The 26,603-nt window shown below is 43.1% G+C and overlaps 1 protein-coding gene across 5 annotated transcripts; it reads left to right on the forward strand.

Moving 5' to 3' along the window:
* The first annotated feature begins 102 nt into the window (after positions 1–102).
* abl2 (c-abl oncogene 2, non-receptor tyrosine kinase) lies at positions 103–25,359 on the forward strand. 5 transcript variants are annotated; one of them, XM_046392468.1, is made up of 11 exons: positions 103–848; positions 14,332–14,493; positions 17,085–17,380; positions 17,505–17,777; positions 18,089–18,173; positions 18,322–18,499; positions 18,640–18,824; positions 18,909–19,061; positions 19,285–19,374; positions 19,705–19,887; positions 21,713–25,359. In XM_046392468.1, exons 1-11 carry the CDS (start codon positions 632–634, stop codon positions 23,542–23,544), a joined length of 3,654 nt encoding a protein of 1,217 aa, XP_046248424.1. In that variant the 5' UTR covers positions 103–631; the 3' UTR covers positions 23,545–25,359. The 5 variants fall into 5 exon arrangements, with proteins under 5 accessions (XP_046248424.1, XP_046248422.1, XP_046248426.1 ...); XM_046392466.1 differs by having other exon boundaries at positions 104–848; positions 14,329–14,493; XM_046392470.1 differs by lacking the exon at positions 103–848 and adding an exon at positions 13,587–13,968.
* The last annotated feature ends 1,244 nt before the right edge of the window (positions 25,360–26,603 follow it).

Raw genomic sequence — 26,603 nt, forward strand, 5'->3', positions numbered from 1 at the left:
ACCAAACAATAGTGATAGTGGTGGTTGAGATTTGTTTTTTTTTTCTGCATGTCTCTCAAGGACTCAGGGACCAGAAGACCCACATCAGCCCCCTCCCCCGCCCGCTGGAACCGATGCTCGGGAATTGTTCGGACCCGGTTAGCGTTGGTGCTGTAGAGGTGGAGGATCGCAGTGACAGGGGATCGCGGCGAACCCCCCGCCTTGTGCAACACATCGTCTATTCTGCGGTAAAGATGGCGGCGTCAGAGGGGGCGCGCAGCGGCCGGACAACGACTAAACGATTCTGAAAAGCTCCAGATTTGACCGAATCTCCTTCATTAGGTACCGTCAATATCTGCTCGGATACCATCAGAATCACCGGAATAGGGACAATCGCTGTCACACGCCGAGGTTGCGATTTTATTGTTAAAGGCAGGGTGGGTGGGTTTCACCGATAGCTGCTAACGTTAGCTATCAGGCTAGCCAGACGAGCTAATACAGGCTAGTTAACGTTAGCTCGGTGAAGAACAGCGGGGAGGGGATTGAGGAAGACTATTCGGGCCAGGCCGCTCCAGGTTGGGGCAATGTGAACCAGAGGTGCGCAGGGGGTTAGCTCGCTTCGTCCCAAACGTCCTTACGCCAAGCTACCGGGATGGGACAGCAGGTAGGCCGCGTCGGTGAGGGCACATCGACCGGACTGCAGCCACCACAGCCCCACGCGTCCCAACCGCACCAAGGAAAGGGGAACCGGGGGAGCGGCGCCGGGAGGAGACCCCGAGAACCCGGCAGTAGCACCGGGACACCGCCAGGCAGGGCTGCTGCAGTCACCGTGCCGGACCCAGGGATCAATATTTTCACGCAGCATTCAGGTAACGAGAGAGACATGTTTATCAAAGAGGTGTGGGTGGCGATGAAGGAGTCCGTTTTTACTTTGATATTTGTTTCCTGGTGATAAGCGTTCGCTAGCTGAGTCCATGCTAGTTTGACAACGACGCGTTAGCGGAAATAGCCATGCCAACCAACCCAAGCTGTCCATGTCTCATCCATTTTACTGTGTACGTGTGTTAATTTGTATGTTGTCTGAATACACAGACAGGGGCCGTTTATTCAGCAGACGGATAACTAATGCTCAGATCTGACACTGATACAGCAGTATGTTGGAGCATATGTATGGGCTTGCACGTGACCTAATGGTCATCAAAGGAGAGACAATGTTTATGAAAAGAGGAAGTGTTAGGAAGTGGCTAGCTAGAGTTTTTTTCTTCCTCAAAGACTTCTCTCTGTAATACTTGGTTTGGTAAACAGTGATTCTTGCCTCCGGAGGTTGAGTAGCAATTCCGCCCCATTAACTCACTATAGCCGCCACCACAGGCTCACATTACAATGCCTAGTGGTTTTTCACATGCTCACTTGCATCCTCTGTCTGATTATGTCTACCGTTACAACACTCTCAGCAAACTGACTGCACAGTTAGATCCGGTGGGAAATCTGTGTGAATTATTTAAGTCACCTGTCCCTATAATATTACAGTCATGCAAACATCAAAGTTTAAAGCTGCCCTTAAGTGATTATATTTTAATACCCTGACGTCTGTCCTCTGGCATGTTCAGGGAATTCATTAGGTAACGCAAGTATTACTGGAATAATGCGAGTAAGCAGTCATGGATAAAAAGATGGCCATAAAATAGAGGTGTAGCAGCACTTCCCATCATCCATGTTCCTGCCTCTGAGCAATTGCAAGGCACTGATGCTGTCATTCGACTCTGTGAGTCCTCTTAGCCTTATCCCCACGGGCAGGGTCTCGTGGACTGATCTGGACTTTTAAGTGACGGGAATGACAGGATGTCTACTCAGTGGTGTGCCTTTTATCACGATCCATATTACTATAATTCATTTTATTTATACATGGTTTTCTTAATACCCCAATATGTTTTACATCGCAATCAAGAAAGCACCCAGACATGATTTACCCCTTCTTGTTTCTCTGTGTGCTTCCAACATGTTCAACTTGATTCTAAAATTTGGTTGTAAACTTTGTGGGATGCTTTATGTATGTCACCGTTGGCTTTCTTTCTCACTCGTATGTGTCCTCCAGTGGATGATCACTTCACATGTGCTGCATAGATAGCTGCATAAACTACAGGCATAATTTTCCTCACTTCTGCTGATGTCCCAGACAGAACTCACTCATGCCACTGCAGTGAGCAAGGCCAAAAGAAGGTGCAAGCTTTTGGGAATGGAACACATTTTCAATTCCTGGCTGGCACATGTCAAAAGTAACCCTCCCCAACTTGAAGTACATACACAGACAGGCAGGCCTACTAAGTGCAGCACCACTCAGTGTCGGCACTGTGCTGTTCTCTCCGATGTCGGGGCAGGAGTGTCCTTTTTATAGCAGCCAGGATGCAGTCACATAGCCACTCTGTAGAGAGACTGCTTCTCCTCAAAGCTCACAATAATAGAACAAAGACTCTTAAGTGAGGAAGCTTGGGTCTGTGCACTCAGTCTTTCACTGACTATCAGAGTGCTTTTTTCTGGTGGTCTATTAATGTGATAATGATGTAGCTTTATTGTACATGTCTTTGTGGCTTACTTTTGGAGGAGGCTATTTTAATTCTTTGGAAGTCAGTGTTCAAAGATATATTTTCATCGTTTCATAAGTCACTTATTTGTCTTTGTACTTCATCATTTAGTTTGAAAAATGTCAAAAAATCATAGTTATTTACAACTTATAAGCCCAAGTTTACAAGTTGCAGTTGCTAATTTGTTGTGACCAGAAGGCATAACACAATCATGTTATTTTTGCATCCTGCTGACTATGATGTATAAGCCTATTATCATAACACGTAAGCATAGCAAAAAACAATCAACCAATATTCTGCTGTTTGATTAATTTGTTAAGAAATGGTGTTGTCTGAAGTGGTTAGATTTGATTTATGTTGATTTGACAACATGATGGCTCTTCCTCTCCAGGTATTCTTGAGAAGAAGTTAAAATAAACTTAATTCATCCCATTTGGGGAAATAGAAGTACCGCAGCAAAAAAAGGAGGTACAAGAACACCTGCATAGTAAAAACCAGTGTCTAATAATGTTTGCGTTTTCACAGGCAGTATGCTTTCTGAGACTTTCCTCAAGATCAGCATGTTGAAGTTGTTTTGTTAATCCAGTTTCGTTACCACTTTATATCGACTAGGATACTTTTGAGGCTAAGTGATGCCTTCCTGGTATGTAATTGAAAGGTGCCACTCTATGAATAATGCGTTTTTCTATGTTGAAGTCATGCCTGTGTGTCGCTGTCTGTCTTTCCAGTGAGTCTCAGTGGGTATCATATGTGCATGTGCTTCCACTTGAGTTTCTGTCAGTATGCCTGAAGCCACACAGTCATTTTAGTGGGACAAATAAGAGGTTGGAGGCCATTGGTATAAATTGGCTGTTAAATGCCTGGCCCAGTGGCCTCTACCTCCCCTTTCCCTCCATGTCTCTCAATAATAGTGAATTTTTCAACATTTGTAGTTTCCAACTTTGTGCTGTCTTTGTCTTTTGCCTAACTTTAGAAAAGGTGAGTCAGCTCCCATCCTCCGTTCAGGTGTACAGCAATCCTCCTTAGCTCATCACTAATTGAGTATCCCTGTCTCCTGTCAAGCCAGTGTTTACACCTCTAGACAGCTAGAAAACACTGAGCTCAACAAGGACAGACAGAGAGCAGACCGCTGCTGTGCTGATACAAAGGGAGACAGCAACCTCTATGAGTATTGGTTGAAGGGCAGTATTGGTGAATCAGGGTTGCAGCCTATTGATGGTTCCATCCCATCAATCTTGTCAGGAATTCAGAGATCTCCATCTCTGCAGGGGATTCAACTGATGCACACACTGCAGTGGGAAGAGTCCGTTTGAACTGTCAGAGTGGTGTGAATCTGCTGAAAAATTGTCCTTGTTAACAAAGCCATGGAAATATTACTCTATTGTTGATTGTTTTTCGATTTTTGTGAAAGAATAATAATAATAACAATCTGAGTGGGTCAGTGTGAGTAAAGGAAAACAGTAGTGATACATCTGAAGGTTCTTTTTACAAAATTAACAAAACGATGGGCTATTCTATTTTTACTCTAAACAGATCATAGAAATTGGGGCAGAGGAGTGGATTTGAATACTTTTTTGGCTGCAGTGCTGATAGTGAATGTGGAGCCAGCCATACCTAAAGTGCAGCACTGTTAATGCTGCCCAGAGGAGACGAGAGATGGCTGCATCCAGGATCCAACAACCTAAGCTGATTTGCATCATGAGTGAAATTAGATTAGAGACAAATCCACTTTTCTGTAGAATATATGTGCTAAAACCCCAACAGCAAGGATAAGTCACTCAGCAGCCCCTGCAATATCGGGGCAGCAGTTTCAGATGCTTCAGCGGGTATTTGTGAGATTTTAACAGGATTTAACAGATAATATCCTCAAGTAAAGATGATTTGTTGATTTTTAAAAAATGACCTAGTCAGTCCTAGTGACTGCCATTAACCACTAGGAGGAGCTATGGCCACACCTCCTCTGGGTGTAACTGGCCAGAAATTAGGGCACAATGGATGAGTCTGACTGATTGTTTCAGTTGGGTGCGTGATTAGATGGAAGACTTGTTAGAAGCATAGAGTGTTTCTGTGCACATCATTTTAACACAATCTAGACACGATTTATGTCTGAAGACTGCATGTACCATTGTGCACTTTGTAATGGTTGTTAAATAATTCACATCTCTCTGAGACTTCATTCTCATCCAAAGCTTGTCTGTTCTGTAGTACAGCTGACTGCCAAGCCTCTCTGTCCCCCAGCCTGAGCCTCTGCTATTAATTCCTGCATTTGACCAACTTTGCCTGTCTGGAACGCACGTCTCACAGTTCAGAGATTTATCTAAGTGTAATCATTATTTAAGAAATGAATCAAATACATACTGGATTTTTAATTACTGGATTTCAGCAGTTTAACAGAGCTAAGTTTTGTGATTTGTGACTGTGTACTTTTGGACTCAAACTCCCAGTTGCAGCCTTGAGTCTTTGCATCTGGTACCAGTCAATTTTCTGTAGTTCCCAAAACCACAGTCCTAGGTTTTATTCCTTGGCCTTGGCTTTCTGCAAGGCTTATATCATTAAGGAATGAGGATTAATCAGACAGCAAATCACTCATTGTGATTTGCTGTGCAGATGGTGAAACCATCCCTTGCATCTGTCAGCTCTAAAACACCAAATGTTTTAAACTATGTGGAGTGGTCTAGCCAAATTGTTTCTTAGTAGCTCCTGGTTAAATTGCATTTTTCGCTCTTGAGCTGCTATGGTGTAGCGGGGAAAAAATTAGATATGGGGTAGGAAAAGAGGGGCAGTCCCTGTGCCAAGCCTGTTAAGTACTGATTCGCTTCCAGGATCAGTCCTCTGTTGCTGGCATTATCATTGCTGCTTATCTTCTGGGTTGCAGACTGGAGACTTGGATGGAAATGTGCACACACTTACTGTAAACACCCACACATGCATGCTCATGCATATACACATTCTCAATCACACTGTCTCTCTTTCTGTCTGTCCTCTTTAGTGAAGTTGTAATGTGGTACAGCTCTTTCGGAGGATTATTCAGTACGTCCCACTCCTTCAGTGTAATCACCCACCAGCTGACCAGTCAGTCAGAAAACCTTAATCTGGGTGCCCTGTGGCACTGCTGTCCTCAAGTATCCTGTGTGATGCATGTTTTTCTGAGAGGAGACCACTAAAAAGTTGTTGTTGTTTTTTTTAAACATGAGTTTTAATGATTTGTTGGAAGGATTTCCTGTTACTTTCAAGCCTTGGATAAATTGCTTCAAATGATTAGTAACTTTTCCCCTGCTGGTGTTCCACAGTCATGTTCTGCATGATCATTTAAGTGAGGAATGGGATGGCACCTACACTGATTGGTCACAACATTAATACTACCTGCTTAATGTTTTGTGAGGGACGCAGTACCTCTGGGGGTATTTTATGGTCACTGGCATCAGAACATAGGGCCTTTTAGCAGATTCTTTATCAGGTTGGGATCTGGAGAGTGTGCAGCCCCTTGTGATCCTCGAGACTTTCCCGAGCTGTTGATTGAGCTGTCCGGTTGGGGGGAGACTGCTGCTCACGTTGAGAGCCGTTGTCAGGGGTGAGGCATATTTGGTCTGCAATGTTAAAGAACATTGCATTGTAAACAGATGATTAATGTTACACACCTCCCGTCAGTGGTTTTTGTGTTGTGGCTGATCGGTGTACATTGAATACGGATGCTCCATTGGGCGGGTTTGGCAGCAAGAGGCATTTCAGCTATCACAGTGGAAGTAAAATCTGTTGGGCTACTGCCAGTTCTTTAAACTTAGTCATCGTAAAGCAGCTTAAGCAGACATCCTAGCACAGCTTAACCACACCACACACAGATTAGCTGTTCAGACGTCAAGATTAGCCCTTGAATTCTTCTGTAAACCCTTACTGCAAAGACAGGATTGGCAAGCAGGAAGCAACAAGGATCTGCTGCGGTGAACACACCCCTTTACCTGTGAAGAATCTGCAACGTAAATTAATCGTCAGTCAGTCATTTTACATCCTGCACAGACATTGCATGATTTATTGTTTTGATTTTGATTTAACAAGAGCAGGCAGATCTGCAGTGAGGACAGTTCTCTGACGTCCACCGCAGTCATGTCAACTTAAAATTTCCATTCAGTGTACTTTTGTATGAATTTATGACTTTTGCTGGACACAAAACACACTTTCTTGGCTTGGGGATTGAGCAAGACTAAAGTAGAACTATTTGTTAACAGTTCAGATATGTGATTTGCTTTATTGAATCTTACATCACAAGGATGGGATTACATTTTGTAAGCACAAACACCCTTTATTCTGCATAAACATGTCAGAGAACCACACTGACTTCAGATTAACTCTGTATTGTACATGTATCAAAATATAATTAGTCTATTGAATTATATAATTGTCCTAAGCTTGTCAAGCTGTATTTGCCCGGTGTGTGAAGCAGACCACTCATGTTAATGAGGAGTTTGTTTCAAGTCATCATGTGCCACTCATCCTCTGTGCTGTCACATAAAGGAGCACTTAGCTTTGTTACCAGCACACCTAAAGGGAAGCACTTAGAGCCCATTATTAACCCATAACAAACCCTGAGAGGGGCAGGGCAGGGTTAGGGCTCTGTTCTTCTCCATTCCAGGATGATCTATGGCCCTTAGGCCCAAACTGGTGTTTGTCCACTCCCTAATTGCTGTAATTTCCATGTACACAGCAGACATGATGGTCATACAGACAGAACTGAATGGAGAATGTTCCCAGGCGTTGCCGGCAGCGTCCTGTATGTGAGTGTGTAATTACTTACTCAGAGAAGTTTGCAACATCAGAATGCGTTAAAGGTGGGAGTCTGATTGAGGGAAGCGTGTGTGATCTGTGGCCTCAAGACAAGTGTATACATGAATGTGATTATATAATGTTGAACTAGTGCCACTGCTGATTAACTCATCAGTTGTTCCAGACTGATATGACCAAGCAGAAGCAGTGAGCCAGTCCACATACACATTAATGGGGCTATTGTCATTTGTCCAGGCCTAATGAAGAACAACTGACTCTCCTCTCTCCTCTTCAGCCACGGATTCTCGATGGAAAATGGATTGCTCCTAAATCCTTTTTGTGAAATGTTAGAAACAAACAGATTAACTTGCACATGGTTCAACTACTAGTTGTTTCCCAGTGTTGATTAAGCTTGATTGACAAATCCACCAGTATTTACATCCCTGATAACAAAAAAAATTGTGACACTGTGTAAAACATAATTCAAAACAGAATGTAATGACTTTCAAATCCTTTTTGACAGATGTTCATTTGAATTCAGTGCAAAGACAAGATAATTCATGTTGAAATTCATTAACCTTATTGCTTTTGGTAAATATTCACTCATTCTGACTTTGGTGCCTGCAACACATTCCTAAGAAGTTGGACTTAATAAGCACTGAGTAAGCCATTGGGAAGTGAGGACACAAATTGATAATGTTTTAAAAGTGGAATTATTTTCCTTTTTTGCATGATTATCTCTGACCTGACTTGATTTGCTCAACAGTCTGAGGTTTCTGTTGTCTAATTGTGTGCTTTATAATGTGGCACATATTTTCAATGGTAGACAGGTCTGACCTGCAAGCAGGCCTGTCTGGTATCTGCTGTATTTTACTACGAAGCCACGTTGTTGCAACACATGCAGAATGTGGCTTGGCATTGTCTCGCTGAAATAAGCAGGGACATCTCTGAAAAGTATGTTGCTGGTAACTATCCGGATGGCCCTTTTCCTCTTCAGCACAACATCCATGATTTCCAAAAACAGTTTGAAACGTGGACCTGTAAGACCACAGTGCACTTTTCCACTTTGCGTCAGTGCATCTCAGATGAACTCGGGTCTGTGGTGTTTGTCGATGCTGTTGATGCCTGACTTTTGCTTTGCATGGTGAAGTCTGAACTGCATTTAGATGCAGCGACGAACTGTGTTTACCGACAATGGTTTTCTATAGTGTTCTCAAGCTCACATAGTAATGTCTTTGATATGGTGGTGTCAGACTTTAATGCACTGCCGCCTGAGGGATCAAAGGTCAGGGTTATTCAGTGATGATTTTCAACCTTGCCCCGTACATGATTTCAATGGATTCTCTAACTACCGTATTTTGATGACATTATGGATTGTAGATGGTCAAATCCCTAACGTTCTTGCAATTGTGCGTGAAGATTTCCTCATACAGTTTTTTCACAAAGTGGTTAACCTCACCCCAACAACTGAGCCTTTTGAGGATATTCCTTGATAACCAGTCATGGTACTGTCATCTGTTACCAGTGAAATGTCTTCTGTCCCAACTAGTTTGAAAATGTTATGCTCATTGAGAAAAGGTGTCGCTTTTCAAAATAGTTTATCAGTTTGAGCATTGATTATCTTGTGTTTGTGCTGTATTCAATTGAATATAGACTGAAAATGATATGCAGTTTTACACAGTGTCCCAACTCAAGAATCAAGGTTTTAATCTATAAAATATCTCTCAGTTAACAAAAATAATTATGTGATCCTTCAGCGAAAACTTTTTCCAACATACATTGGATTGCTGGTGGTAGTTTTGAACCTTTTCATGGCAGGAGTGCTATCAAAAGAAAAGTGTTGCGTGTTGTTGTATTTATTTGGTTGACAGGTACCTCAGCCCACTTTTAATCTTTGTTGCATTCCTTAGTTGTTTTTATTTTATTTCATTTTATTTTTTGGACATGAAATTTTGCCTTTATTGTTTAGAGACGGCTAAAGAGAGAGGGGAAAGAGTGTTGAGAGAAAAGGGATGACATGCAGCAAAGGGTCGGGGCTGGGATGAAACCCAGGCAACTGTAGTACGGACTCGGTCTTTGTGCATGGACTGCATTGTCTACCATGTGAGCTCCTTTTGTTCTCCTCAGTTCACAAACTCTGTATTTGACTTGGTTGTATCCCCTAGTTTGTAGCATAAATATTTAATTTCCTGGCTGAATACAGTATAGTGATGTGATTATGATTACTTTCATAACTGATTAATCTGTCGATTACATTTTAATTAATTAATAGTGAAATGCCCATCACAATGGTCTACAACATGAGATGGCATCTTTTGATGTCTAGTTTTGTTTGCAAAGATTTTAAAAACCAGACATTTTCTGTTAACAAAGATATAAAATAGAGAAAATTTGAGAACCTGGAATCATAATCTTAGCTGCCCAAATAGTTACTGATTTTCTTTTGATCAACTGATTGCTGTGGCTCTCATATGGTCTTTTTGTTTCTCTACATCAAGATTTCGCTACTGTCAACTCACTACATGCATCAGCACTGGAAGACGGATTTTTGTGGAATGTTTCCTCTTCTGATTTGAGGGTGTGGAAAAGTTACAGGGTGTCAGATTGTAAAACAGTCAGAGATTTGTGGCTGTAAACCTGACTTGACTTGAGTCCATGCCTTTCCCTAACTTGGTCATTTCTGGCAATCACATCTTAAAATGTTCCCTCAAATCTCCGGTGGTAAAGAAAAAAAATCTTTTGCAACATGATTCACCAGTGTGGCACAGAGCAATCCTCAGTGGATATCGGAAGACTACTGATTCCTTGCACTTGATTACAGCATACAGTAGATCTCTGTAAACCAGTCTCTCAGGCTTCAGTTCTTTTTTCAGATACTTATGACTCTCCAATAATCTTCACCTTTCCTGTCTTATGAGTCTGCCACCGGATCTGATCTCATTCTCCCATAGGGCTTATGTAATGTTTTGTGTATGTGGATGTCATCTGTGCCATTGTTTAAGATTTTTTTTTTTTTTGCAGGCAGTTGGCTGTCTATCGCCACACCGTCATCACTATGTGCTGCTCTGCAGAGTTATTTCTGGATGTCATACTGCTATGTTTTGTTCTCCATCAGCTAAAAATACACCCTTACCTTGCTGGTTATGGGCTTCAGATATGGCCTGTATTGTTCTTGATTAGGGTGTGTAGGTGATGTTATTGTGTTGCTTAATACTTTGGTGTTGGGCTGGTGAAGTTAAAGCACAAACTCTGATAGAAACAGCTGCAGGGGAGGCAGCAGGGTTGTGGGACAGTCAAGGAGATTCATCTCAACATTGATGTGTGTTTCCATGTCTACTGTGTGTGTGTGCGCGCGCGTGCATGTACGTGTGTGCGTCTTTGGGCCAGGGTCACCTCTGTCCCAGCTGTCTTAGGGGGGTGCAAGCTTGGTGTGCCCCTCAGACTTGCAAATACCTTCTCTGCTCTGCTCAACACAAAGCTGTAGTTTTCTTCAGAATGCACATGTGCCACACTTCACATCACACACACACACACTGAGGCACCCGGACGGACACACGACATGCCCCATGCAGACCAACTGCTCCCTCAATCAAATGATTCAGCACATGAGGTTGCTTGCTTTTTTTTTCTGGCATAAGAAGGATTTAGAAGCGATTTAAGAAATATGATCAACTTAACGAAACTATGCTATAAAAACAATTTCATGTAATTAGGTTATTTGATTTGGGCCTTGGAATACTTGAGTAAGTGATTAAGTTTCTCTTTGTGTGTTACTCTTTGTATGGGGTAACTGGAATTGAGATCCCTCAAATAAAGACCTAAGACAAATGTGGATGGCCTTCTATGTGTATTTCATTAAAAACATTCCTGGGAAGAGCGATGTGATATGTAACTGTGTAAGAGGAGCAGCTCTGACAGTTGGCTCAGCCTGGGTACAGCAGTTGCACTCATGCACATTGACACACACACACAGAGAACAAAAGTGTGGGTCAAGGGGAACAAGACCAGCCATCTGCTGTTGGCCACAGCGCAGGTCTAGGCCTCACACACTCCCACACCACACAAACACACATACACGTCACATTCAGCTCAACTTTCCTCCATACCATACACACTGTCCTACCTCCCCAGCCTCTGTATATACATGCCCCCCTCCTTACCACATGCCTTCCTTGCTCCCTCTCTCTGCCACGTTCTGCCACCGCTTACAGTGCATTAAACCGCAGAGAACATCAGTCAGGGATGTCTGTGCTCTCCAGATGGACCTCGGAAATCTTGACTCCCTTAGGCCACATCAAAGCTAGGAGGGAGTTCCCGGCAGGAGCCTGCTAGTCCCTACAGCAACTTCAGACGTTTAGGTGGTTTGATTCAAGGATAGCGTGGGTACATACTTTGTCAGGGGGGTCTCTCTTCGATGGCTTTGCGTACAGCATTTGTACAGCCACGGTGATGAGGAGATGTAGCTCGTGCTCCTTAGTCATTTTTTTTTCTTTGCCAGGAGAGTGAACACTTGTGCTTTTCAGTCTCCATTGTCTGAGTCTACGTAGACACACTGAGGTTTTAAAACAACTGTTCAGAGTCAGCACAGTGGATTGAGAAAACCACAGTGTTTCTTTGGATAGCTGACCACACCAGGGCAAAACATGTACTGGGAACTGTGGCTGAGCCAGGTCACGGCCAGCGCTGCACTGCAGTGCATGCTGGTCCAGAAAAAAGGTGAGCAGTCCTTGTGTGTAGATGTGAAAGCATTGTGGACAAACTAGAGGAGTTAAATTGTATGACAAAGGAGAAAGAGAGTGTTGTTGTTGATATGAAATTAACTCTGTTTAAATGTCTCTGCTCTCAACCGCATGCATGGCATGTGTCTGGCACGTGGTCAAGTTTAACAATAGGAAGTGCTTTATAATGTGATGGAGTTTTGCTAATTGCAAGATTACAGCAGTATAGTATAGTAGTATAGTACTGCAGACACACAGTTTTCTCTCAGTGCTTTGAGTTTGCATGGACCAATTCGAGCAATTGTTGCTGACGTTCTCATTATGATCAGAGCTGTCTTCCCTCTAACATTTATCAATTTGTTCTTAGTCTTCAAATTTAAAACCCAGATCTGAAGGAAATGTTGTCTTCTGAGCTGTATGTGATTGTTCACACATTCCCTGACTGTAAAGTCCAGTTTTCACACTCTGCTGCTTTTGTGACAGTTATCAGCCCTGTATATATCAATCCTGCTTTTACACCAGTTTTCTTTTAGCTTGGTAGCACAGCATTATTCTTGAATTTGTTTGTTTGGATGGCTGCTCTGTTACTGCACCGAGGACACAGTATCCGCATCTGAAATTGCTGGCAATACTGACAGCTATGTTAAGACTGTTACGTTTAGTCTTTCACTGCTAACCTAAATCGCAGCCAGAGAATTTGGTGGTTCAAAGTGAAAAGACTTTAAGACAGGATTGCTAATTAGTTCTTAGAAATGCAGACTTTATATTACTTACAAGACAGAGTAATTTGTCAGGTCTGACAGTGAACAGAATACAGTGCAACTGCTACAGGAGGAACAATCTGTTTATCAACATCATTGTTAAGATGGTAGATTGCAGTGACTGGAGATGGTGAAAACCAGAAGTTAAGCTTTAGATGCCCTTGTAAGTGCTGTATGTTGTTCTTAATTTTAGATTTCAGCATGAATATTTAGTTGCATTTTGAGTAAAATAAAAAAAAAAATGTGTGTGGTCAGTGTACTAGTCATAGAGCCAAAATAATACAACCAGATCACCTCTGTTTAAGGTCTTGTTGTTATTTGGGGGTTTGTATTGCTTTCCCTGTATAATTATGCCATAGACTACAGCTCCCAAAACAACCATGAAGTTAAATGAATTTGCAAGGCTGGTGTTTTGGACTGCGCTAAATTATGTGTACCTTTTCAAGCAAGTGAAAATATTTTAACTCCCAAGTCTGTCATTTCTTCTAGCGATAGAGTTGTAAGATTACAGCTGCTGCTTCCTCCAGACTGTACATTAAGTCTTGTGCAAGCACTAAGAATATTGCTTTTGTTTAAAGTTATTCTGTGAACAAATTCTGGCTACTAGGTTAATCATGGATTAACCTCCACCTCCTTCCACCACTTTCACCTTGTTTTAAAGCAGGAAAAACCATGTTATGTGCCGTTTTAAACTCACTTGTACTGGAGTGCTTGTTCTCCCTTCGCCCTACCTCTATTTTACCACTCTCTTCTCCTCTCCCACTCGCTCAGCAGCTGTCCAGACATGCTGTGACTTTGGCGGCAGCTGTTGAGTGTAGTATGTGTTAGATACACATGTACTAGTTCATCATTGTGCGTCTGTGGGTGTATGTCATGTAGCTATGGTAATCACTGCTTCCTGCCCCAGTGCTGTAAGCTCCTCCCTCTTGTGCTCCTTATAAACACCCATACAAAAAACACTCCCACCTCAGAGCTTACCTGGTCTGGGCTAGACACAGCAGGCCTCTGTGTGTAGCCAGTGATAACAGTGATCTTCAGAGAGTGTACTAGATAAAGTAATGCTTTTGAGGTGCCTGCAGGCAAGTAGCAGTTTTGAGGAAGAGTGGGCGGCTCTGAGCGGCCGTCATCTCCACACTGGGCTCAGGCAGGGGAAAGCACCTGGGCAAAGAGGTAGAGCAACTGCTAAATGGACCCTTGGGATTATGGAGAATTTAATCTGTAAAATTTGGTTAGAGGACATCGATTTTACCACTCCGATACCCTGCTACTAAAGTACTTTTTAGCTCCGAGACAGCATTGGAAATGGAGAGCTTTGTGAGATCAGTTTGTGCTGATGGTGATTATCAGTCACAAAACAGCTATAATGGATTTTGATTTGTTCTAATTTGTCTGTATACTGGCTATAATTTTTGTTTTCTTTCACCGTTCACCTGTGCAAGCGAGGTTGCACTCTCAGTCACATTTTGTTTTCTGATCTCATAGATTATCCTCTCTCTCCCTTCCTGTCCCTTGCCCTTCATCTTCCTCCAGAAGCTCTGCACCGGCCTTTCGGCCTGGACTCGGCAGCACTGACGGAGGCGGTGCGCTGGAGCTCCAAGGAGAACCTGCTGGGGGCGGCCGAGAGCGACCCTAACCTCTTCGTTGCACTTTATGACTTTGTCGCTAGCGGAGACAACACGCTTAGCATCACTAAAGGTAAACAATAACCCTTGGATTTTATTTATTTATTGGTTTATTTTTGCACCAACTCAGAGTGAATTCATTGGAAACCGGATTATGTTTGTGTTGTTTGTTTATCAACTTCCTCATGACTTCCCAAAAAAATTTCATAATGTTATGAGCTTAAACTCAACGACTTTTCCTTCAGTACACTTGTTCCATGCATCATCACAGAAGCTTGTTACTTAGCTACATGATGTTATCCCGTTCTGAACCACACCTTCCTAAGCAACACTGCTGTTGTTTGTTGTAACATAACAGAGTGATATTCTTTCATATAGCAAAGAGTCACGAGTAAAGACCTTAAGGCCATGCTGGTGACTGGCAGGTCAGCGATAAGTAGAAAGAATGTTTTATGAGTAAAAGTGTAGTTATCCCAGAGGAATGTGGTGTGTCAATAGAGCTTGAAAACTATTGCAGTGATTTCACCCTGTTGTGACATCAGTAGGTATTTCTTTGTCACCCGCCCTCACACACACCCTACATCCTTCATTCAATCTTCACTTTACTCTCGAATTCCTTTACACCACCTGTCAGCCAAATGTTTTTATACTGTTATCCACCAGTTCAGAGGTTGAAATGTGAAATTACAGCTTATAACAAGCAAATGTTATCTGAAACTTGTGCAGACGGCGTGACTAAAATACCATTGATGTTTATATTATTACTTAATCTTTTCACTGCTTTCTTATTTCTCACTGCTCTCTCCATTGCACAAACTGTCTTTCGGTAAAACCTCCTCTCTCTCAGCCAATAACAGTTAAGCAGCAAACCAGCTCTCCTGTGTGTAGTGAGCTTAAAATATCCACTTAATATCATCCAAGGACAGCCAGGCTTGTATCCCCAACCCAATCTAAAGCATTAAACGTGGCAGTGTGTGTTAATTATCCATCGTTTTAGGACTTCCATGGCAGATGCCTGGGATGGAAATGATGTTTAGACCCTGACTCATGGAGTGAATCTGAGATTCCTGCCCACATGCATGCAGGCATGTGTGTACTCCCAGGCTCCACTGCACTTTTCCTATCCGTGCTGCTCTTTGTTCTGTCACATGAAAACACCCCAGCATGCCTCTAATGCTTTGCTAATATGGAATCTGTTCAACTGTAATAATAACAGGTGGATGAGCGCTGTGGGCACAGCTTGATCACAGCGAGGGACTCAGCAAGGCTCCCTGTCTAAAGCTAAGCTCTTCTTCATGCCAGGCCACACCAGGCTAGACCAGACCAGAGTGCAGCTTCAGGCTCCTAGTGCGAGGCAGGGAGGCAGTCAGTGTTTCCACTTCCACAGAACTTACAGACACTGCATCTGGATAACTGGCCCTGTTTAATATAGTTCTGTGATCGCTAGTATATAAAGTTTCTTAAGACATGTAGCTCTTTTTAATGTTTATATGAGAGTGGGGTCTTGGTTGCCTTACAGACTAGACTTAGTGCAGTTAAAGGTTGCACAGATCCTGATTGCCTAAAGTCTCATTCAGATCAGCCCCATCCCTGTGTGAACATTAAAGCCTGGCTCAGTGTTGCAATGTCAGTCAGCATAGTGTTGCTGTGATCAATCGAATACATCCACCATTTCCGGGGCTAGCTTTGTTATTTTTATTTTTACCGTTTACCTCTACCTCTAAGAAAGATCAAGTAGTTGCCAGAGTGATAGCTTGCCAGACTTGTGAAATCTTTTCTGTGAGTATTTTCAACTGCTATGCAGTGTTCTGGCATCTGATAAGCCTGTAAAGACATTAATCTGTTAGCTCACCTGGATCAAATGCAATTGTCTCGCCCATATATGGAGCAACACGTCCACACAAATGCAGCCCCTTGTGTTTGAACACCCACGAACACACAGTGTAGTCATCAGAGCTGCTGGGGTTAAGGGATATTTTGTGTGTAAAACTTACTGACTGTGGGGACGAGACAAAGACTCATGCAGGCAGAAAGAAAAGGCAGCATAGAGAATGTGTGGTGGAAGAGCAGAGGAAGGCAGACTGATACTTCTGCCTCCCTTAACAGGCTGTCTAAGTGTCTCTGCCTCCTTTTCTTTCATCTCCCCCTTGTCTCTTTCTTCAATCATCCATCAGGCTGGCAAGACTGACCACTGCTTTATTCAGTGTTGTTTGTTGTAGCGATGACTTCCTCCCTCCTCCAGTCTCCAGCACATCAGTCGCTCTGCTCCCTCATGCCTCGCGCACTTGCGTCAGAGGCAGACCGAGACAACGGACCAAGTCACTGCATGCCTGGTTTTGCCTAGCCCTCTATGACAGATAGGCAGTTCACCCAACCCTATCATTGTTCTGTAGCTTTTGATGTAGTTTCAACAGGAGAGGCACGTAGGATACATGACTCCTCTCTCCTGTTTGTGAGCTGCTGTTCATTCAGACCAACCCTGTCACCTCATGGAAAAAAATTCATTCTATCATTCATCTCTTTGAGGAATTTGAAAGAAACTGAATGAAATCCTGTAATCTGCGTCATATAATTGGTAAAACATACACACATTCTCTTAAACCCATATTGAGAGAATGCTGAGCATCAGATTTTAATTTGAGGTGTTTGTTGAAATGTGTCCAGGTGAGAAGCTACGCGTCCTGGGCTACAACCAGAATGGAGAATGGAGTGAAGTGCGCTCAAAGAATGGCCAGGGTTGGGTGCCCTCCAACTACATTACGCCAGTGAACAGTCTGGAGAAGCACAGCTGGTACCATGGGCCTGTGTCACGCAGCGCCGCCGAGTACCTGCTCTCTTCCCTCATCAATGGTAGTTTCCTGGTCCGAGAAAGTGAAAGCAGCCCCGGGCAGCTGTCCATTTCTCTCCGCTATGAAGGGAGAGTTTACCACTACCGGATCAACACAGCCTCTGATGGAAAGGTAGAGTTTAGTATAGCAGAGAGCCCAGTCCGGTGACATTGATTACTGTCCTTTGGCAGAATTCAATAAGTCAGTTCCTCTCCTCATCCTGTCCTCTGTTACTTTGTCCATGCTCCCCACCCAGGTGTATGTGACGTCTGAGAGTCGTTTTGCCACTCTGGCTGAGCTGGTCCACCACCACTCCACTGTAGCCGATGGCCTGGTCACCACCTTGCACTACCCAGCACCCAAATGTAACAAGCCCACAGTGTATGGTGTGTCACCCATCCATGACAAGTGGGAAATGGAGCGCACAGACATCACCATGAAGCACAAGCTGGGAGGTGGCCAGTATGGGGAGGTGTACGTGGGAGTGTGGAAGAAGTACAACCTCACAGTGGCTGTAAAAACACTCAAGGTAAGGAGGCCCTTTTGTCACTATTTAATCTGACTTAGCTATATTGTAGAAAGCTGTAAAAACATCCTGCTTTTGGATTGTCAGTGTTTCAGCACCTTTGAATCTGTACTTGAAGGAACATGGGCATAGACAGTGGTTATAGATCACCATCTGCAGGTGGAATTTGGTATTACATGTAATCACTTTAGATGTCGCTTACTTGTTTCCCGCTGTTACTCTGACTTGTTTCCAACCGCTTTGTCTGTCCAACCCACTGATAAAATTCCTTGTACTTATCTTTTAATGCTTTTTTCTGTTTTCTGTAATGACAGGAGGACACCATGGAAGTCGAAGAGTTCCTGAAAGAAGCTGCAGTTATGAAAGAAGTTAAACACCCAAACCTCGTTCAGTTATTAGGTTAGTGTTTAGTAACACCAGTGATTATATTTTGTTGATGGACCTTTGCTTTCATTTTATGTATGCATACAATATTTATTTCAAAACGTGCTGACTGTAGTGGTTGTTGCTGTCCCCTCTCTGACTGCTGCTGCTGCTTCTCCTGCAGGTGTATGTACGCTGGAGCCTCCGTTTTACATTGTGACAGAGTACATGCCACATGGTAACCTGCTGGATTACTTGAGAGATTGTGACAAAGAGGAGGTGAACGCTGTGGTGCTGCTGTATATGGCCACACAGATCTCCTCTGCCATGGAATACCTGGAAAAGAAGAACTTCATACACAGGTAAAAGGACAGCATAGTTTTGTTTGTTTGTGCAGTTGTTGAGCTCATATATCAAAGTAGTCCAATTTTAATCTTTTTCCCACCCACCTTTCTCCACCTCCCTCTCCCTCTCCTCTGCTCGTTTTGTTTCCTCTTTTCAGGGATCTTGCAGCAAGAAATTGCCTGGTAGGGGAGAATCATGTTGTAAAAGTTGCAGACTTTGGCCTGAGCAGGTTGATGACTGGTGACACCTACACTGCCCACGCTGGGGCCAAGTTCCCCATCAAATGGACTGCACCGGAGAGCCTTGCGTACAACACCTTCTCCATCAAGTCTGATGTCTGGGGTGAGTAATACATGTGCAGTCATACTCAGTAAGGGTTTTTCTTTCTGAAATTTCCAATGTGCTAACGTTTGGTCTTGCTTACAGCCTTTGGGGTGCTGCTATGGGAAATTGCCACCTATGGCATGTCTCCATACCCTGGCATTGATCTGTCTCAGGTGTATGACCTCCTGGAGAAGGGTTACCGCATGGAACAGCCCGAAGGATGCCCACCCAAAGTCTACGAACTCATGAGAGCATGTGAGTAGTAGCTTCCATTGGGAAGACTTAAACAGAGGTTGACAGCGTGGATGTCAAAACGTTTAATATTTCCTAGATTTCTGTCAGACCAGAATTTACTGTAAGAACTTGTTAAAATTCTTACTTGTTATTAGAATATATATATATATTGCATGGTCATGTTTTATATTGTCCCCAAATACAATATTATCTCATGGTAACATTTTTTGTCTGTCCCTACCAGGCTGGCAGTGGAGTCCATTGGACCGGCCTTCGTTTGCAGAGATCCATCAAGCCTTCGAAACAATGTTCCATGATTCAAGCATCTCTGAAGGTGCAGTAACATGAAGCTCAAAACCTGCTTTCGTCAAGTCTTCTAAAAAAAATAATGTTGCACTTAGATGAGATGAACATCAAAATGAACAGGCAAACTACTGGACCTCCTTTAGACAGCCGACTTTTGTTTAGTTTAGTTTTAGCTGTTCGGTTAAGTTTCTGTGAGAGATGGCCATGAAGTCATATATCAGACGAAGCTTTATTCATTCCTTTTGAGAAACCGTGTCATCGTAGCAGCAAAGTGTGTAAGATATGGGCAGTAAGAGAAGGAATGTAATTATTTTTTTATTTATTTATTTATTTTTTTTGTCTTTGTTGTTTATTGCAGAGGTAGCAGAGGAGCTGTGTAAGACGGCCTCCTCTGGTCAGTGCGGACCACTGCACTCTTTCAGTCACGACATGCCCTTGTTGCCTTCCAAATCTCGCACACTCCACAAGCACACAGAAAACAAGGAAAACATTGAGGGTGGACTCGACGGACGATCTGACCACGGCACGCACGGTCACTCAGGTACAACCCGACATGCCTGCATCACTACCATCCAGTCAGACGCACCACATTATGATTCTGCAGGTATGCCAGAGGACACCGACTCACAGAACCAACTTCAGCGCCGCCAAGCACGCCGCCTGAAAAAGAGGGCTGTCATTTTTCTTCCCAACTGACCACTGGTACTGGCATCTGGCTGGTATCTGGTCAATCATCCATTGCTGTCTCGAGTCACTTCTGCATGCACAGCCTGACAGGAGTCCCTCTGCATTGGCATATAATTACCACTGTGTCAGCACTTCAGATTTCTAATTTGACATCTAAGGTTCACAGTATTATATATGCAGCCATGAAACCTTTGTGCTCATGTCCGAGTCATCCAACACCGAATAAAGATGATAAAGTTAAAAGTAAAACAAAAGAGAACAATAAATATATAATACAGATGCAAAATAAAGACGCATTCCACAAAAACTAAAATAATACTTTTGTGTGCTACTGTCTCTACATTCAGTATTAAGTTTTCCATCATTGCGAGGAACATATGATCGTAGTGGACTGAGTCAGCATCTGTTGTGTTAATTGAATACTTAATTTATCCTGTCCTTACTAGTTTAACCGGCAGTTCCTTATCCCAGTACACAAAACAACATTTTATCACTGATATGAAGATGTTGCTCTTATTCTGTCTGTCGCATTGCTGTACAAAACACTGGTAACACATCATGAATTCATATTTACTAACCCTATTATTAAATTTCCATACTATTGTCTGTTGTTTGTCTCGTCTTGTCTAAGTTATTGCTTATTTATTTGTTTGTTTTTATTTGAAAATAAAATTGTGTTTCATTTGGATGTTAACCTGATGTGTACAGAAGACGGTTTATCTTTGTTTCTGCCAGTGTGACCATTTTGTTGAGATTTTCTTCTAACTACTTACCCATAAAGTGAATATTAACTTTCATGAAGATTTAAATCCAGTAAAAGCTAATCAGTGTCATAAAGCACAAAGCAAAATTCAAAACTTCACCAAGTACATTTGATAATTATGAACCCACAAATGTCGAAAGCACAGTCAGCATCATTTACTTTACGGTCATGTCTGTGTTGTATTGATATTTTAAAAAGTGTACATTTCATGAGAGAACCATGACATTAAGAAAATGTTGTGTGTGTGTGTGTGTGTGTGTGTTGCGGGGGTAGATGAATTATTAGTGCCCTGAATCTCTTCACATAACAGTTGTTGTTATAATGGATTAGGATTTGTATTTAAGTCCTCATTCATTGCCCAGAGAGAGAAAATTGTGCACCGTTCTGTATTGATTTAAAGGCCAGAACAAATGTGATATATATTTATGGCTTGAAAATAAATTTTCCAGCATTACTCAACAGTCCTTCAAACAACAGGGTAGGGCAGTTTCTGTTTAGCGTGTGTTATCAGCACATCCGATAAGGGTATTCATCATCATCATGTCCTTTACAAGGGCAACTTGTAAATCATTGATTTGCTGTATGCATGCTCATGACTCGCACGGCCTCAAAACTTTCCATCTCATATTCTAAAATGCATTTTCCTTACTTATGAGTCTTCAAGGAGGACAGAACAGCTTTAAGAGAGAGAGGGGATAGTCCATCTTACCACAGAGTCACACAGCTGTCTGATACGATGAGTGATGTTAAAGTATAGGCAGCCATACTGAGAGACTAAAAGACGTGAGAGCTGTGTTCTCCATAACCTGTTTTTTTCAAGATATGAGTAACCTTTTAACAAAGATAGGTGTGCTCCCACTGAGTTCAGCCCAGCTTTGTGTCATCGTTTTAATCCAGCTCTCTCTTCTCTTTCTAGGCTGGGCTTCTTTATTTGGCGGGGATGGTCGTTCAGGAAGCTCCCCGGCTCTGCCCAGAAAACAGCAGCCACGAGATAAAACTGCTGGCAGCCTTTTAGAGGATGCACAGGATATGGGCACATTTACACGAGACCGCAAGACTGGCTTCTTTAGCTCCTTTATAAGGAAGAAATCTTCCTCTTCTTCCTCCTCACCATCCTCTCAGCTTCAACAGAACCTCCCAACACCACCAAAAAGGAGCAGTTCTTTTCGGGAGATGGAAACACAACCTCACAAGAAATATGAGCCTACCGCTGATTTCAGCGCTCCTCCTCCCTTACCCCAGTCAGACAGTCTGGGGGGTTTCTCTGCCTCTCCCTCTCACTCCCATGGGGAACCCACCCAGGGTCAATCACGCTGCTGTGGGGCTGCTTTTGGACAGAAACCTTCTGGCGGGGGCCTTGGTTCACAGGTGACGAGCGGCAGCAGTTGGGGTGGGTTGGCTGGTTTTTTCACACCTAGACTAATCAAAAAGACCCTGGGGCTACGGACAGGAAAGACAGCCTCCTCAGAGGATGGTGGAAGTATAGCTGGAGGGCCTAAGCCCTTCCCTAGGTCCAATTCTACCTCCTCTATGTCTGCTGGGCTGCCAGACCTGGAACGCATGGCTCTGACTTTACCCAGGAACCGTAGTGCAAAGCCCCCTCTCGAGAGGACTGCCTCCACCACCTCCCAGCCAGAGAATGGGGCTGCACGGCCCTCAGAAACTCTGCTGAGGAGGATGGATGAGGGGACTGCACAGATCAGGGAAAGGCCCAAAGCCAAGCTACTACCCCGAAGCACTGCTGTAGGGGTGAGGGCACCAGGGGTTGGAGGGGAAGTGGGGGACTCGGACACTCTGTCTCGGGTCAGGGAGGGTCGAGAGGAGTGTGGGGGAGGACTGGACAGGCAGCAGAGTTGGCCATCCCCCTCTAAGACTTCGGGTCTGAGTGCTCCATCAGCTACAGCAGGGGCACCAACTCACAACCACAAAGTTCCAGTCCTGATCTCCCCCACACTGAAGCACAGCCCGGCCGATGTGCACCTGGTTGGTCTGGACTCTCAGGGGAACCGCTTTAAACTGCTGTCTGAGCACCAAGCAGACCGGGACAGGCCGCGACTTGTAAAACCCAAGTGTGCTCCTCCTCCCCCTCCCACTCTGCGCAGCCTACAACACTCCTACAGCGGCGACGGGGAGGAGCAGGTGGGAGGAGCACCTGTGGAAGTAAACGGAGACACGTCGAAAGGTCACAGGTCAGCGCGAACGTCAGGAGGAGCAACGACGGGCAGACCGTCAGTGCCACCGCCACAAGTGCCTCCTGCATCTTTGTCCTCATTTTCCTCATCTTGCTCCACCACCACCAACACGACTCCTACCAAAATGGCCAACGGGGCCACCACCACTGCCTCTTCCTCATACACAGCAACATCTGCCGGTTCAAAAGTGGCACTTCGACGGACCAGGCAGCAAGCCGAGAGGGTGCCCCTGGAGCGGGTTAGTCGTGAGGCCCTGCTGGAATGTGCTGAGGGCCTGAGCAGCGCCCTCCACGCCAGCTCCGAAAGCCCCGCCAGCAGCCAGGTGCTGGACGCTGGCCACCAGCTGCTAGACTACTGCTCAAGTTACGTGGACTGCATCCCTCAGATGAGGAACAAATTTGCCTTCCGAGAGGCAGTGGGGAAGCTGGAGCTCAGCCTGCAGGAACTGAGGGCATCATCCTCAGGAGGTGGAGGGCTGAGCAGCGTGGGGCCCAACACTGTACTGGACAACCTGCACAGCTGTATTAAAGAGATTAGTGACGTAGTACAGAGGTAGCCACTGTGACACACAACTGTCACCTCTAACTACTCCACAGGTCGGTTATATTCCTTTTTTATATGTTTCTGGTTCTGTTGACAGCTTTTTGGGGGACGAAATGAGAAGAATCTCTTAAGTACCTCAGAGAAATCACTACAGTATGTTTTTTTTTTTATTATTGTTTACAATCATTTCAAAAAATGCCAGTGTGGACACTAATTTTGCTCTGACCTGTACATATTGAGAAATGTTTATACCAACCTAAATGTGGTGTCAGTCACACCATGAAATGTTAAGCCCCACATCTCCACCAGGCTTCGATAAAGGCCTCTTTGTTAAATGAATGTCGAGTGTATCAGCTGTGTGTAGCCAGCCTAGACAGTAGGTCTAAGCTCACTCTGCTTATCTGTCACATACTGAACGATAATGGTGGTGGTTGTGCACAGCCTTACTGAGAATACTAGACAACTGTTTTCACTAACTGACCTCTAACAGTGTTTCACAAATGTGTGAATCATCAGTTGGGTGTACCGTGCTTGGCAGAGAGTATTCTGCTCAGTGTCTGGGGAACTGAGTGACCATAAGCCATTTTCTAAAGCCATTGTACTCTTAAGGATTGGAAACAAATATCGGGATTGAACAGGATGAAAGATTTTGGGGTCTCAATTTGACACTTTGATTTTATATACAGATGTGTTTTGTTTTTTTTCTTCATTCACTTCATTGATTGCATCTGACAGTATTTCAAAATAGACAAATGTGATAAAATTATAAATCATCCCAATATTGCTTTTGTTGTTATCAGATTAAAGCCTTGTTTTTGTAGAATAATCTCTAATAATCAACTGTTTTGACGCTGACATTCCCACGTGTCTGCACAAGGTGCGACCATTGAGAAATACTGAAGGGATCACTTACATCATTGAAAGTTTTGTGCATTTGACAAGCGTGTAAATAAGCTCAAATGAAGCGTCGGGTATGCGTTTCGTTAATACCAAATACAGGCTTATCAAATCTAAAAAAAGAAAAGGTTTCTGTGACTCTTTGTTTAATCCCCACAGTACTAAAACACAGTGAATGAATGTGGGGCATCTTATCATATGCACAGCATTTGTCTTTGCTTCAGTGACGTGACTGATGTTCACACAGTTAACACAGTGCCACAGACATGGGGAAAATCCCCAGTCCCCTAAAGCATTTCAATATTTATGCCCAGTTATCCTTGCACACATTTCTTCCTTGTATGATGGAGCATAAAAGAGTGGCATGAGGAGAGGGAGAGCACAGGGTAGCACATGAGGAGGTCAATCGGGACAGTATTTCTATAAGTGTCCTTCTGAGTATGGACAGTGCTGGATTCCCTGTAGCCTTGTCATGGCCTCAGTGCCTCAAATTCTTCAATGTATGAACACTGCGAAATGCAGAGACCTTCATTACACTAATAACACAGTACTGAACTCTCAACAAACTGCAGTATGTCTTCAGCACATGAGCAATTTCTACATTATTTGGTTCAAAGGAAAAAAAGCTTTTTAGAATGTCTATGTATGAACTTGAATTTTAAATTATTCCTTTTTTTTATTAAAAGCACAGACCTATTTTGAGAGAAAAGTTATGTAAATATTTGATTTGTTTGATATCCAGGAAACAAAAGATTTATGTGTGGTTACAGCATACAAAATAATGTTTGTTACTAAAGAGATGTATAGCAAGACTGAGGCTCATCCACCCAGATTTGAATATCTGCTTTATGAATGTATTATTCTTCCATTCTGAATCCGGTCGAATGTTCGTTTGCATGACTCTTTAATCTCTTAAGGTGCCATTCTTTTTTTTAAAAAAAAATTATTATTTATTATAATTGTTTTAGTGGCCCAAACGTCTAATTTTTGTCACACTAAATAATCCAGTCCAAAAACGGCTGCTCTGTTGTTTTATTGAGCACAAACAAAACTGTGCACGGTGCACACACACACACACACACAACTCACAGATCTCATTATTTTCTTTGCTTTGGCTCACATTTTAATGTACACTGGACAAGGCCTCAGACACGTTGGGTCATTAACACGAGTTGCATATGAATACTACAAAATCTAATCTGTATACACTGCAGGTCCATAACACTTCGCCTGTTAATGACGCTTGATGGATTGCCAAGTAAGAGTTTTAGTCAACTTGTTTTGTGGTGCATTTCATATCATTTCATGTTTTTCGTAAGTCAGAATAAATGTCCCATATCTTGCCAAACGGGAGAAAAACCGATCAATTTCTATTCACTGTGAGATAACTGAAAACATGGATGAAAAACGCCATCTTTTTTTGTTTCCATGATTCTTGGTGCCTTTTTGTGAACAGATAATTTACGTACAGTACACTATCACTGCAAGGATTCACAGACGTGGTTAAAGTCCATCATTAAAACGTTGATGTGTTTCTTTCCTTGGCCACGAGTATGTGGTAAGGATATCACTACAGCATGCATTTCTGTTATGTGGAAACTTGAAACTGAAAGGTGCACTTTTTCTATTAAGATTATATTTCCAGATACTCCGTAAGGACATTTACTGGTGGCCTTGAATACTGTTAGTGCAGTGACACTTTGCTATGATTCGCCTCTAATAAATGACACACTTGAGTCTTTTATGCTAAACCCAAACTGATCTTTTGTCTCATAATCTGACCACATCAAAAGCTTTCTCTAAATTTTTCTTTTTAATTGCCAAAAAACAGTCTGGCCTCTCAATTTCTTTTGATTTGATAGTGCATCTCTCTGGAGCAGGTTTCACTAAAAGCATTATTAAAGAGTCACATAAAAAAATCAAACACATTTCCTCCTCTCAAACACATTTCGTCTAAATGTATTTTAAAGAAATAAACATGTATACATTCAGTCAATAAAATGATTTAGTCCCAGTGTTGTTGTTTTTTCCCCCTGATCTCTGAAGTGATGTTGTTTAATATTTGAACTGACCACAAATTTCTGCTCATTCTCATTATCAGTCTTCTGCGTTGTCCTTATTTATGTTGCCTGCATGTATCCTGTATATCTGTTTATTTTTCCTCCTGTCTCCCTG

This window comes from Scatophagus argus, chromosome 6 (assembly GCF_020382885.2).
Source record: "Scatophagus argus isolate fScaArg1 chromosome 6, fScaArg1.pri, whole genome shotgun sequence".
Lineage (NCBI taxonomy): Eukaryota > Metazoa > Chordata > Actinopteri > Scatophagidae > Scatophagus > Scatophagus argus.